This window comes from Melanotaenia boesemani, chromosome 20, assembly GCF_017639745.1.
Source record: "Melanotaenia boesemani isolate fMelBoe1 chromosome 20, fMelBoe1.pri, whole genome shotgun sequence".
NCBI lineage: Eukaryota > Metazoa > Chordata > Actinopteri > Atheriniformes > Melanotaeniidae > Melanotaenia > Melanotaenia boesemani.
This window is the reverse complement of record NC_055701.1, coordinates 26524898-26535913: the sequence shown is the minus strand read 5'-3', so window position 1 is coordinate 26535913 and position 11016 is coordinate 26524898. Positions and strand designations below refer to the sequence as shown.

At 39.4% G+C, this 11016-nt stretch overlaps 1 protein-coding gene across 1 annotated transcript in view; it reads right to left on the bottom strand.

The window, feature by feature from the left end:
- syne2b (spectrin repeat containing, nuclear envelope 2b) overlaps positions 1–11016 on the bottom strand; it is a 154724-nt gene that overhangs the window by 64531 nt on the left and 79177 nt on the right. The window contains exons 70-76 of the mRNA XM_041971377.1: positions 10775–10927; positions 10563–10643; positions 9752–9856; positions 8683–8817; positions 8163–8231; positions 6530–6697; positions 1165–1410 (exon numbers count right to left, since the gene is read on the bottom strand). Of these exons, the coding sequence (XP_041827311.1) occupies positions 1165–1410; positions 6530–6697; positions 8163–8231; positions 8683–8817; positions 9752–9856; positions 10563–10643; positions 10775–10927 (957 nt within the window). The remainder of the gene's footprint in view (positions 1–1164; positions 1411–6529; positions 6698–8162; positions 8232–8682; positions 8818–9751; positions 9857–10562; positions 10644–10774; positions 10928–11016) is intronic.

The window sequence follows — 11016 nt, the reverse complement described above, 5'->3', positions numbered from 1 at the left end:
TGTTTTTGAGTTTGAGTTTTTGACGAGCATAGGCGTGGGGGGGGCACAATTTCACAAGGTCATTGAAATATTTTAAAATAATTTTCTTCACAAAAAGATTTAGAATTTTGCATATTTGTCTTCTTATGATGTCCAGAGTCAGTAAACAATTCAAGGAACAAGGAGCAAGCCTCAGTTACACCCGATCTATCTATATGCATCCAGAACCGCCGTTTTTCAATGAACAAGGAATTATGGAGTAACCCTTTCTCAAACTCTAACGTTAAACTTTGCTTTTTATCAAAAAGGAAACCTTGTGTCAACCTTGCCTGGAGGTGGTGTGGACGTCTCTGAGCTCAGAGGCATCAGGGATAGAGCATCACACAGAGGCATTAAAGCAGAAAAGTCCAGCAAGACTTTTAGCAACATCTGCTGCCTCCAAGACCACAACTTTTCCCAGGATCACCACCCAGCTGAGGGTAAAGGAGCGGACCCTGTATCTTATCTTTGGTTGCAATTAATAATAAAAATAAGAAGCATAAGAATAAATAAAATAAACTTAAATAAAATTAAAAAATCAACTTAATGTTTTTTCTTATTTTAATTAAATAAATTAAAATGAAAATAATTTGGAAAAAGTTCAAATAAAATAAAACCAGCAGCCACTGCAGCTTGGTGACATGCATCATTACTGATAAATAAATTAAACATGACACACGGCTGGGTCGGGACACTGTGGCATTGCTCAGGCAGCAGCACTGATAGCGAAAGCAAACAGAAGTAAACGTGTCTTTAACTGGGAACACATGACTTTTGATCAGGAGCCACATGTGACTCAAGCATGTGAAACTACAACAAGACCGTCTGAGAGGGAAATCTGAACCTCTGAGCTGCTGAGTTTTTCAGATGAAGCAAGACCTAAAATAATTTGTGAGTCACGTTTGCTTGACTGGTCTGCCATCTGAAAGTGTTCAAAGTCACATGATCGACTCTGACCTGCACACTCTGGACATACACGGAGGAAAACCAGCAGCTTTGACAAACTTGCTCAGCTCTAAAACTTGACTATCACATCAGACCATTTTAAGGTGCTGAGCAGTCAACATTCTGACAGTTAGAAATAAGATACACTTTTCAGACTGTAGACCCCGGAGGGAACCTCATCCCCCGTTGGGCGGAGCCTACCTGGCAGGTGAGGAGTTGCTGCTCCACACTGTCCTGCATGGTCGCTGCATCAAGACTTCTCTGGGCTTTCAGCAGCCACAGCTCCAGCTGGCTGACCCTCTCAAGACACACATGGAGGATTCCTTCATAGGTGTCCGGCCCAGGCTGGGATTCCTGAGACACAAACACAACACACCTGGCTACACTTCTCTGCACCAGGCAGGTAGAGACAGAAGAGGAGGAGGAATGAAGGAAACTAGCTGAACAAGTTTACCTTTAAAACTGATTTACCTTTTTTTAAACATTAAGTCTACTTCTTACACTGTTTACTCTGCCCCATTATCTCCCTGTCTGTCTGTCTGTCTGTCTGTCTGTCTGTCTGTCTGTCTGTCTGTTTGTCGGTTGCCTACTTCTTCTGCCTCCCTGCTCTTTTTTTTCTTTCTTTTTTGTTCTGTGCTCCTCCCACATGTCACATAAACCATTTCCTGCAGCAGTTCAGGGCTCCAGTGACAGAGTGGCAGAGTAAAAGGAGGCCTCAGGCGGCAGGGGTGGAGCTGAAGCAAAGAGAGGCCAGCTCACCTGAGTGAAAAGTAAACACTGAATACAAATGCCTCCTTACTTCTTCCTAATATGATTAAAGCTGCTTTTAGTTGCCAATTTTATTATATTGTTCTTTGATTAAATGTAATCTCCAGGTAAGATGTCCCATTTCTTTTATTATCCTCTTGCATTGCTGACCTGTGCTTTCATGTTGTAGTGGATTTTCATGATGCAGTTTTAATGAAATGACACAATGCAGCTTTAGTTGTACCTGAACACCAATGTGTTCAGTCAGAACGTCAGAATGGAGCAAAGCAGAACTGCCCCAACAAAAATAACTGACTAAAACATCAATACAAAGTACTTCAAGTATATGAAATTATCTCTTCTTAATCAAATGAGGGCATGACTTCAATAAAGATTACAGTGAACATTAGGAGCCAAATAGATGAAGTATGATTTGAACATAAATGACTGGAGATTACTAATGAGCAAGACGTGCACAAATTATTATTTTTCTGTCCATGTGCCAAATATCCATAAGACCTGTTCCACGTTATCTCTGGGATTATACATATACATATATAGTTAAAGGAAACTTCATATTTTACATAGAACATAGCAGGACAAGTAACCACTTACCATCCTATTACAGAACAACCATGTTTCCCATGTGCAAAATTTCTGTTTTACATATGTGTCACACGTGTTTCAAATGTAAAACATATGGGGACACACAATTTTACCTCACTGTACGTGTTTCACGTCTTATTCTTAAAATAAAAAACTCAAAAATCACATGTTTGACATGTGCAAAAAACGTGTTTCACATGTGTTCCACGTGTGCAAACTCACATGGGGTCACATGTGGAACACATATTGTGCACATGGGAAATGTAGTTTTGAAACTCTTACATGGCATTAACATCAGAAACCCATGATGACATGTGAAACCTGTTTCATGTTATTTTAACATGTAAAACATAACAATACAGAGCCACTTGGGTTCTACATGTAATCCTCACATGGGTTTGACATGTGCAAAACCACATGGGGCCACAAATGAAGACCATTTTGCACAAGGGAAACTGGTTTTTGTATGTTTACATTTTTATATTAAAACAAGATGAAATACTACTGTGCAAAACCACATGGGTTCCACATGTAATACCAAATAATTTCACATATGATTATATGGGTTTCACATGTTATCAACATGTAAAAGCTACAAAACCAAATGTTTTACATGTACAAACTCACATAGAGTCACATGTGGAACACATATTTTGCACATCCGAACATAGGTTTGGAACATTTCCTGTGAAATTCACATGATCACATGTGAAATCTGTTCCATGTTATTTTAACATGTGAAACATGACCATACAAAGCTACATGGATTCCACATATAATACCAAATCATTTCACAAGTAATGATATGGGTTTTACGCATTAACATAAAAGTCTTTCCAAAATGTGAAATATTCCAAAATGTTTCGCATGTGCAAAACCACATGGTTTTGCACATGTGAACCCCATGTGAGACATTTTGCACATGGGAAATATGATTTAATAAGCATAACCACATGCATAACTACAAAGGTTCCACATAGAATCCCAAATCACCTTACATGTGTAAATATGTGTTTCACATGTGATTCACATGTGCAAACACACACTCAGGGTCACATAAGGAACACAAATTTTGCACATGGGAAACATGGTTTTGTATGGTCCTTTTATGTGCAAAAACAACATGAAATGTGATCATGAAAAATCAAAAGGTAAAAAACTCACACAGTATCACATGTAGAACACATATTTTAGAACACATGGGAACTGTGGTTTTGGAACATTTTCATTGTATTAACATGGGAAGCACATATAGTTACATGTGAAATCTATTTCATGTTATTTTACATGTGAAACGTGGCCTTACAGAATCAGATGGGCTCCATATGTAATTCCAAAGGTTTCACATGTGATTATATGGGCTTCACATGGGAAAGTATGTTATAAGCCATAAAAAGTTCAAAGATCACATTTTCTCTGTGCAGAATGTGTTCCACATACATCTCATATGTTTAAAATCAGCGTGAGGTCACATGAAACACATATATTGCACATGGGAAATTTGATTTTGGACTATTTTCATGGCAATAACATGTGAAATCTGTTTCATGTTATTTTACCATGTAGAATGTGACCATGCATAACCACATGGGTTCCACATGTAGTCCCATTTGTTTCACATGATTATATTTGTTTCACATGTAAGTTTAGATATGTTTACATGTGATTATCACATGAAAATATTTTAAAACCACGTTTGCCATGTGCAAAACATCTCTGTAACGGACAGCTAGGTTATTTAGTTCTAAAAGCAGTAGTAAAACAAACCCCCATCTCTGCACACATGGTTTGTATTTATTTGATCTCCATTAGCTGCTGGAGAACAGCTGTTCTTCCTGGAGTCAATCCAACATGCTTCTCTTAAGACATTTTTCGGTGGTGCTGTGGGGACAGGTTTGGGGGAGTGACGTTTGTATTTGTTGTTCAGTCATGGTTCGTGGGCCCAAGTGTGTGTGAGGGCTCTGCTCGCTCCTCTGAGGTCATGCTATTTGTGATGGATTTCAGCAGGACTACAGAGTGGACTCCGCTGATCACTCTTTTTATTCTGATCGCATATATCTGAACTCTCCATGTTCTCTTAAGAAGACCCCATTTAATCGTATCCTGGTATAAAGCGAGTTACATGCAGGTGTATGTGTGTGTACTGTGTATAATATCCAGGTCTTCAGTTCCACTGTGTGGCTGACACAGGAAAAGAGAGACAGATGAGTGGATCACTGTTGTGGGTTTATTTGCATTTGAGCTTTTGTTTGGATTGCACACAAAATATAAAGACAAAACAGAAACAAAGCAGTACAGCACATGCTACATGATGTAAGATGTTTCTGCGGTTTCCAAGTGAAAACTTTTTTCACAAATAACTTTCTTGATGTCACTTCTAAGTTTTCCAAATGACAAATTACTGTGACTGAATTCTTTAAGGACTTTGCATAAAAATGATAAATGCTTAAAAAAAAAGATCAATTGAGTTAAAGTAAACACCAAACTAGAAACTATATTTTTCACTTGCCAACAGCAGGATGTGAAGCAGTAGTCATGTCAAAGCAGTGCATTTTCATGGCTAACAATCAGCTTAAAGTCTTCTAAAGAATAAATGATGCAACAATAAATACGCTGAATTTTATTTAGCAAAGCAGGAATTTTACTAGCAAAGCAGGTGCTCAGCAATTTATTTAATTAATAAATACTCGATTATTCCATCAAGTAATGTAAACAACATACCCCACTTTATTATGCATGAGTTCAGTTTATGGAAATACAAATGACAGATGTATATAAGCAGGCAAACAAGTGTTTATTTCAACACACTCTGCATTTGCAGGTAAATGAGGCCAGAAAGTAACTGAAAAGATCAATAATCAAACAGTTTTTATTACTGTAAATCAACATCTCCTATATGGTACATAAAAAATATTTCTGTCTGTGACTGAACATACTAACCAATCAGAACAAAGGTCCATGCTTTATAAGGTTTATGACATACTACTAAAAATCTTCCACCAAACGTGCTAAATTCCATCAGTCTGCTTTCATATGTTTGGTACAATCATAACCATCAGCCTGCAAAGCATCAGTGACTCAGCAGATTTTGTGCCGTATCATCCTGACCACATCTCACTAACTGGTCTGTCAGCTCAGCAATCCTTCATGTAAACACACAGTAAACCCGGAAATCTTTGGTACAAATCTGCTTTGATTTTATTACTGATTTTATTCCTGCATTAGTTTCTCGTTTCTGCTGTGTAAATAGAAACATGCATTTTAAATGTTACTAAATAACCACAAATGCATCAGTCAAGGGTGTAAGTCTGTATTCATCTGCCATGTAAATGCACTGACATGTTTAAGTGAGACTTTTCTACATGACCTCTGGACTCATGCTAAATACAAAAGGAGCTCTTGAATTTCTTTTAGAATGATTGTTGGGTGAGTTTTGAGGCTGTATTCAAAAGGGCCAATTTTTACAAAAAGGAAAAATTAATGAAGAAAAGGGCTCATTTCGGATTCCTTCCCATTATCACAGAGGTTTATCTACTTAGCAAAATGAGATATTTTAACACTTAGATAACAAATGCTCTCACAGGCAGCACTTTGCAGTATATACAGCAGCATGAAGGAGGCCTTTCTGAATACAGTCGGGGTTTGGTTGCAGACTGAAGGGCATTAAAAGGACAGAAGCAAGTTCCAGATGAGGCCGAGATCAGAGTGGTAGCCTTGAAATTGAGGCAGGAATACAGTTGGATTGAGAAGAATTCCACTAAATTAATTTTAAGGTTTGATTGTAGAAAAGGACTCAAATGACTCATCAGTAGCTCTCGATTAATGTCGAAGTAGGTGAAATATCTGGCTTTGATTCTTGATAATGAATTTTGACAAAGTCGGGACTGTTTCCAGGAAGTAGGTTTTGTGGATTGGGTTTAGACATTTCAAGTAAATTTTGTTATAAACATTGGATTCTAGAAGAATTCAAGAGTCCAGCTGTGAGCTGATTTAAACTCATGAGGTGGGACTGAACCATCAGGATTCATTGTAGAAGATTCCTGAGGAAACATGGAAATCTAAACTGGTTTCTAAAAGAGGGATTTATAAGCAACTCGAGAAAAGCTGTTTTTCTACAAGAAGCGGTGGAATCTATGCTTTCTCAGAGCATCTGGAGAGGTTGCAAGTGAAGAGGAGATATGAAAGTTGTGGTTTTTAAGAAGTTCTACATCTAGGAGACTACACATCTCTGCTGGGACCTAGGGTCAGACTTGGAGATGTTTTCGGTCGAGGCCGGGTTTACCATGCTCTCAGACAGTGCCTGAGTTTTGACCGTGCCCAGAGGTTTTGATAAAGCTTCAGATGAACTTGCTTCTGCGGTGTCAGTGGAGCCCACAACATCCTGAAGAAACATGAGCAGGGTTAGAGGATCAGTCAGGTCAGTCAGTTACGGTAAATACATCAACCTTTCAGTCTAACAGGTTACAGCAAGAAAAGAAGAGAGTTACTAAAAAAACACGTTTTATTATTAAGGAATTAAGAGAAAAATGTTAACGTTAACTTTGTGTTATGTTTTCAACCAACTGTAAACAAATGTGAGTCAGACTAACTCTGACGCCAGTTCTTTTTCAATGCTTTCTGCAGCCAGACTTCTTCCTCTTGAAGATGATTTTCTCCAGAACAGCTCACCGGCTCAACTTCTGTCCCTCCAGATCTTTGCTGAGTCCAATTCTGCTGCTTTCTCTCTCTGCATATCTTCATCTGTCTCCACTAACCAGCCAGTTTATCAGGTTCATAAGTTCAACTGCTTGTTAATGCAAATATCTAATCAGCCAATTACATGGCAGGATTTAGTCACATGGTCAAGACGACTTGCTGTAGTTCAAACTGTCATAATCATCATAATGTGGAAGGAAGAGGATTTAAGTGACTTTGAACGTGGCATGGTTGTTGGTCTGACCATTTGCTGGGATTTTCACCCACAACCATCTCTAGGGTTTCTAGAGTTGATCTGAAGAAGAGAAAATATCCAGCGAGCAGCAGTTGTCTGGCCCAGGATGATGATGTCAGAGGACAATGGGCAGACTGTATCAGCAGTTCAGGCTGCTGGCAGTGTAATGGTGGTGGTGGGGGGTATGTTTTAGTACCAGTATATCTATGTTTAAACATTGCAGCCTACCTGAGTATTGTTCTTGACTATGTCCATCCCTTTGGGATGTGGTGGAATGGGAGATTATCATGATGGATGCGCAGCAACTGTGTGATGCTTTTATGTCAATATGAAGCAAAATCTCTGAGGAATGTTTCCAACAACTTGTTGAATCTAAAACATGGGCTCCAACCCGGTACTAGCAAGGTGGACGTGGTAAAGTGGAGGGTGTGTGCATAAATAAATACTATTAAAAGAAAATAACTTTTCTGGGATGCAGCAGTTGTAGCAGGCGTGGCTCAGCAAGGTAGAGCGGTCGTCTTGTAACCCAAGGGTTGCCGGTTCGATCCTCGGCCAAGTCGAGTTCATGTCGAGGTGTCCTTGGGCAAGACGCCGAACCCCTAATTGCCTCTAATGGGTCGTGGTCGAGCGCCTTGCATGGCAGCTTCCGCCATCAGTGTGTGAATGTGTGTGTGAATGGGTGAATGTGATGTATAATGTAAAGCGCTTTGGGTATCATCCCAGGTACATAAAAGCGCTATATAAATACGGACCATTTACCATATATTTTCTTCTAAATACAGTTGGAAGTGATGAACCAGTCTTCAGAACCCAAATATTTTTTAGTAGGACCATCTAACCATCCATTATCAGATTTTGGTATTACAACAACTGAAAATAAAACATTTCAATAAGATCCAGTGATGAGAGGTGTTACCTTTTTCTCCTCTGCAGCGCTTTGTCCAGCAGCAGCTTCAGTCTCTTCTGAGACAACAAGCAGAGGTACCTAACACCAACAATGACAAATATCATGACTCTCTGTTTTCACATACAAGCTGGTAATGGCTGCAAGAGGAAACATTAATTTATATACAAGATTAAAAGTGCTGCTGACTGAGACTGAAGAGGTAAACGTAGGATCAGGAGAGGATGAGGAGGAATAAGATGTTAGCGAGATGAAGGAGAAACAGTGGAGATCAGAGTGGCCCGGATAAAAGCTGAATCATCCAGCTGTTTAACTGTAGCTGTGTTGTCAGGATTAGTAACCTGTTACTTAATTAGCTTTCATATCATTTCCTTAAAAAAAACAAAAAAAAAACAAGCATTTGGTACCCACTGGGTTAAATCTGACCTCATCATAAGGAGCTCTGGAAGGACAGGGGTTGATGGAAAAGGTCACAGGACAGAGAAAGAGGACGGACGACAGGTTTTTTACTGCAACTGTTAATCTTCTTTACCTCTGGTGAAGCTCCCAGGAAAGCATCCCAGAGCCACCACAACACACTTCGTCCAGCATCTTCTACTCTCAGCTCCTCTTTCTCTTTAGTGTCTGTGTCTTCTTCAGCCTGGAGCATGCTCTGATGCTCCCACTGCTGACACGGAAACATGAAAACCTCCAGGGATGCTAAACAGTAAATGACTCCTGCTCATGATATCTAATTGTCAGGTTTGTTTGTTTGTTTGTTTGTTTGTTGGATGAGGATATTAAAAAATTCTAACAGTGGTTTTATCATTGAGGAAAAGCCAAATTTGAAGGTTCCTTCCAAAAAATAATTAAAAAAATTTAAATCTCTCAAACTTGCTTTTTTTTGTTTTTGTTTTGTTTTTTTTTTGTTAAAGAAACATAAAGACCTTTGTTGGTTCAACAAATGCTTCATTTTATCTACTAGGAGTTTAACTCACAAATCTGATCACATAATATGATGTTATATGAACAATACTGACGATCAAAGTCTCAGTTGAAACCGATTGATTGTTTCAACCCTGACATCTACCACGTTTGGGTTGTTTTGTTGTTGAGACGAAAACAAGGTGTCACATCAGTTAGATTTAGTGTTGTTTTATTTCTAGAATCAGAGACAGTAAAGGAAATGTAGACTCTAAGATCATTTCTGTGGGTTTTTGGAAATTTTCTGCTTGTGAGGGCAAATCGTTATGCAAACTAGAGCTCAATGTCCCAGGAGCTGTACTTGCAGCAGATTATACTGAATCCATAAGAAAACACATTTCAAATGGGGAAATTAGTAGAAATGTGCATGCAGAAGAAAAAACACAACACTGAGGTTACTTTAAACAGTGTGTTAATAACACAAATTGGTTATGCGTGCAAACACAAGTCCTGATCCAGCCCAGTCTCACAGGAAACAGGGTCATGTGTCCACATATTCAAATACATTTTCATAGTTCTGATACACACATTTCACCAATATCTGAAGTGTATTTCATATTTATGTGCTAACAGTGACAAAGAAAATACTCTGACGTGTGTTAGATCAGGAGGAAGGGGTGTCTTCCTGGTGTTCTCACCTGAATGTTAACAAAGGACTGCCCCACATTCTGCAGAGTTCCTCCAGATCTCTTCACTACATCCTCTTCAAAGTGGACGATTCGGATTTGGCCCTGCTCTTCCTTCTGAGATAAAAGTAGAAGGCACAGCTAAAAAAGCTTCATTTTGTCTTCTTTGTTTAAATATATTTCACTCTCTTCTTTCAGACAAAGTTATATGCAGTAGATGTTGTCTCTGCTATTTCACCATGTCGGATCTCTGCAAAAGAAACAACCACATCGTGGACCAGGACAAGGCTAAAATCATGGGAGCAGAGACAGACACTCACAGAAGACGGGTACGGGAGGTAATAGAAATCAAAAGCACCATCAACCGGGATGAGGGAGTTTTAATCCCCTCACACACCTCGGACTCTCTTCCAGAGACCAGAGCTGGGGGGCATGGTCAACCTGGCGGATCAACTGGTCCGTCAGGTTGACCATGGCCGGGAACAACAGCTGATGAAAGACTCAAGACGGCAGAGGCCAGTGGAAACATGTCAAGGTAAAAATGGACATCCTAAAACTTCGTCTGAAAGAAGAAACAGTGAAATCTACAGTAGAAGGCAGTTTTGATTGAACTCGTCATTCCTTGTTCTCTCCACTTCTTGACTCCAGGGTTTCATGTGATTTTACCAACACAGAACTTTAAAACACACAAATCTTTAATCAGTGATGAAATCGTTGCAGAAATCTTTGGCTGTTACTCAGAATGAGCCCATGACTTATATTTAAAGAAAGACAGTATTTGATAAAAATAGTTTCTTGTTAGTTTGGATTGGATCAGACTCACCTCAGCCTCCCCAGAAACGGATTTTTGGAGTTTGGTTTGAGTTGGAGTTGGAGACTGCTGAATGAAAAGGGCCGGGACTTTCTGCAAGCAGAGAGAGAGAGACAGAGGGTTCAGAAAAGCCCCACCATGGTTCAGCTGACCGACCAAACAACCGACCGACCGACCGACTGACTGACCGACTGACTGACTGACGGACCAACCGACCGACTGACCTTCTCCAGTTCCAGCAGCAGAGTCTGGAGCTGGTCCACTACAGTAAAGACAGTCAGAGTCTCTTGAGCTTTCTCTGGAAGACAAAGGCCGGGTTTACATTTCTGGATCTCAGCTATTGTTCTCCTCATCGGCTGGATCATCTGCTCAATCATCTGTGCATGTAAGGAGAGGGAAAAAAGGAAAAACAATGACAAAAAATTGCTATTTGTGCTTACAAAGTATTAAATTAAATTAAATTAAA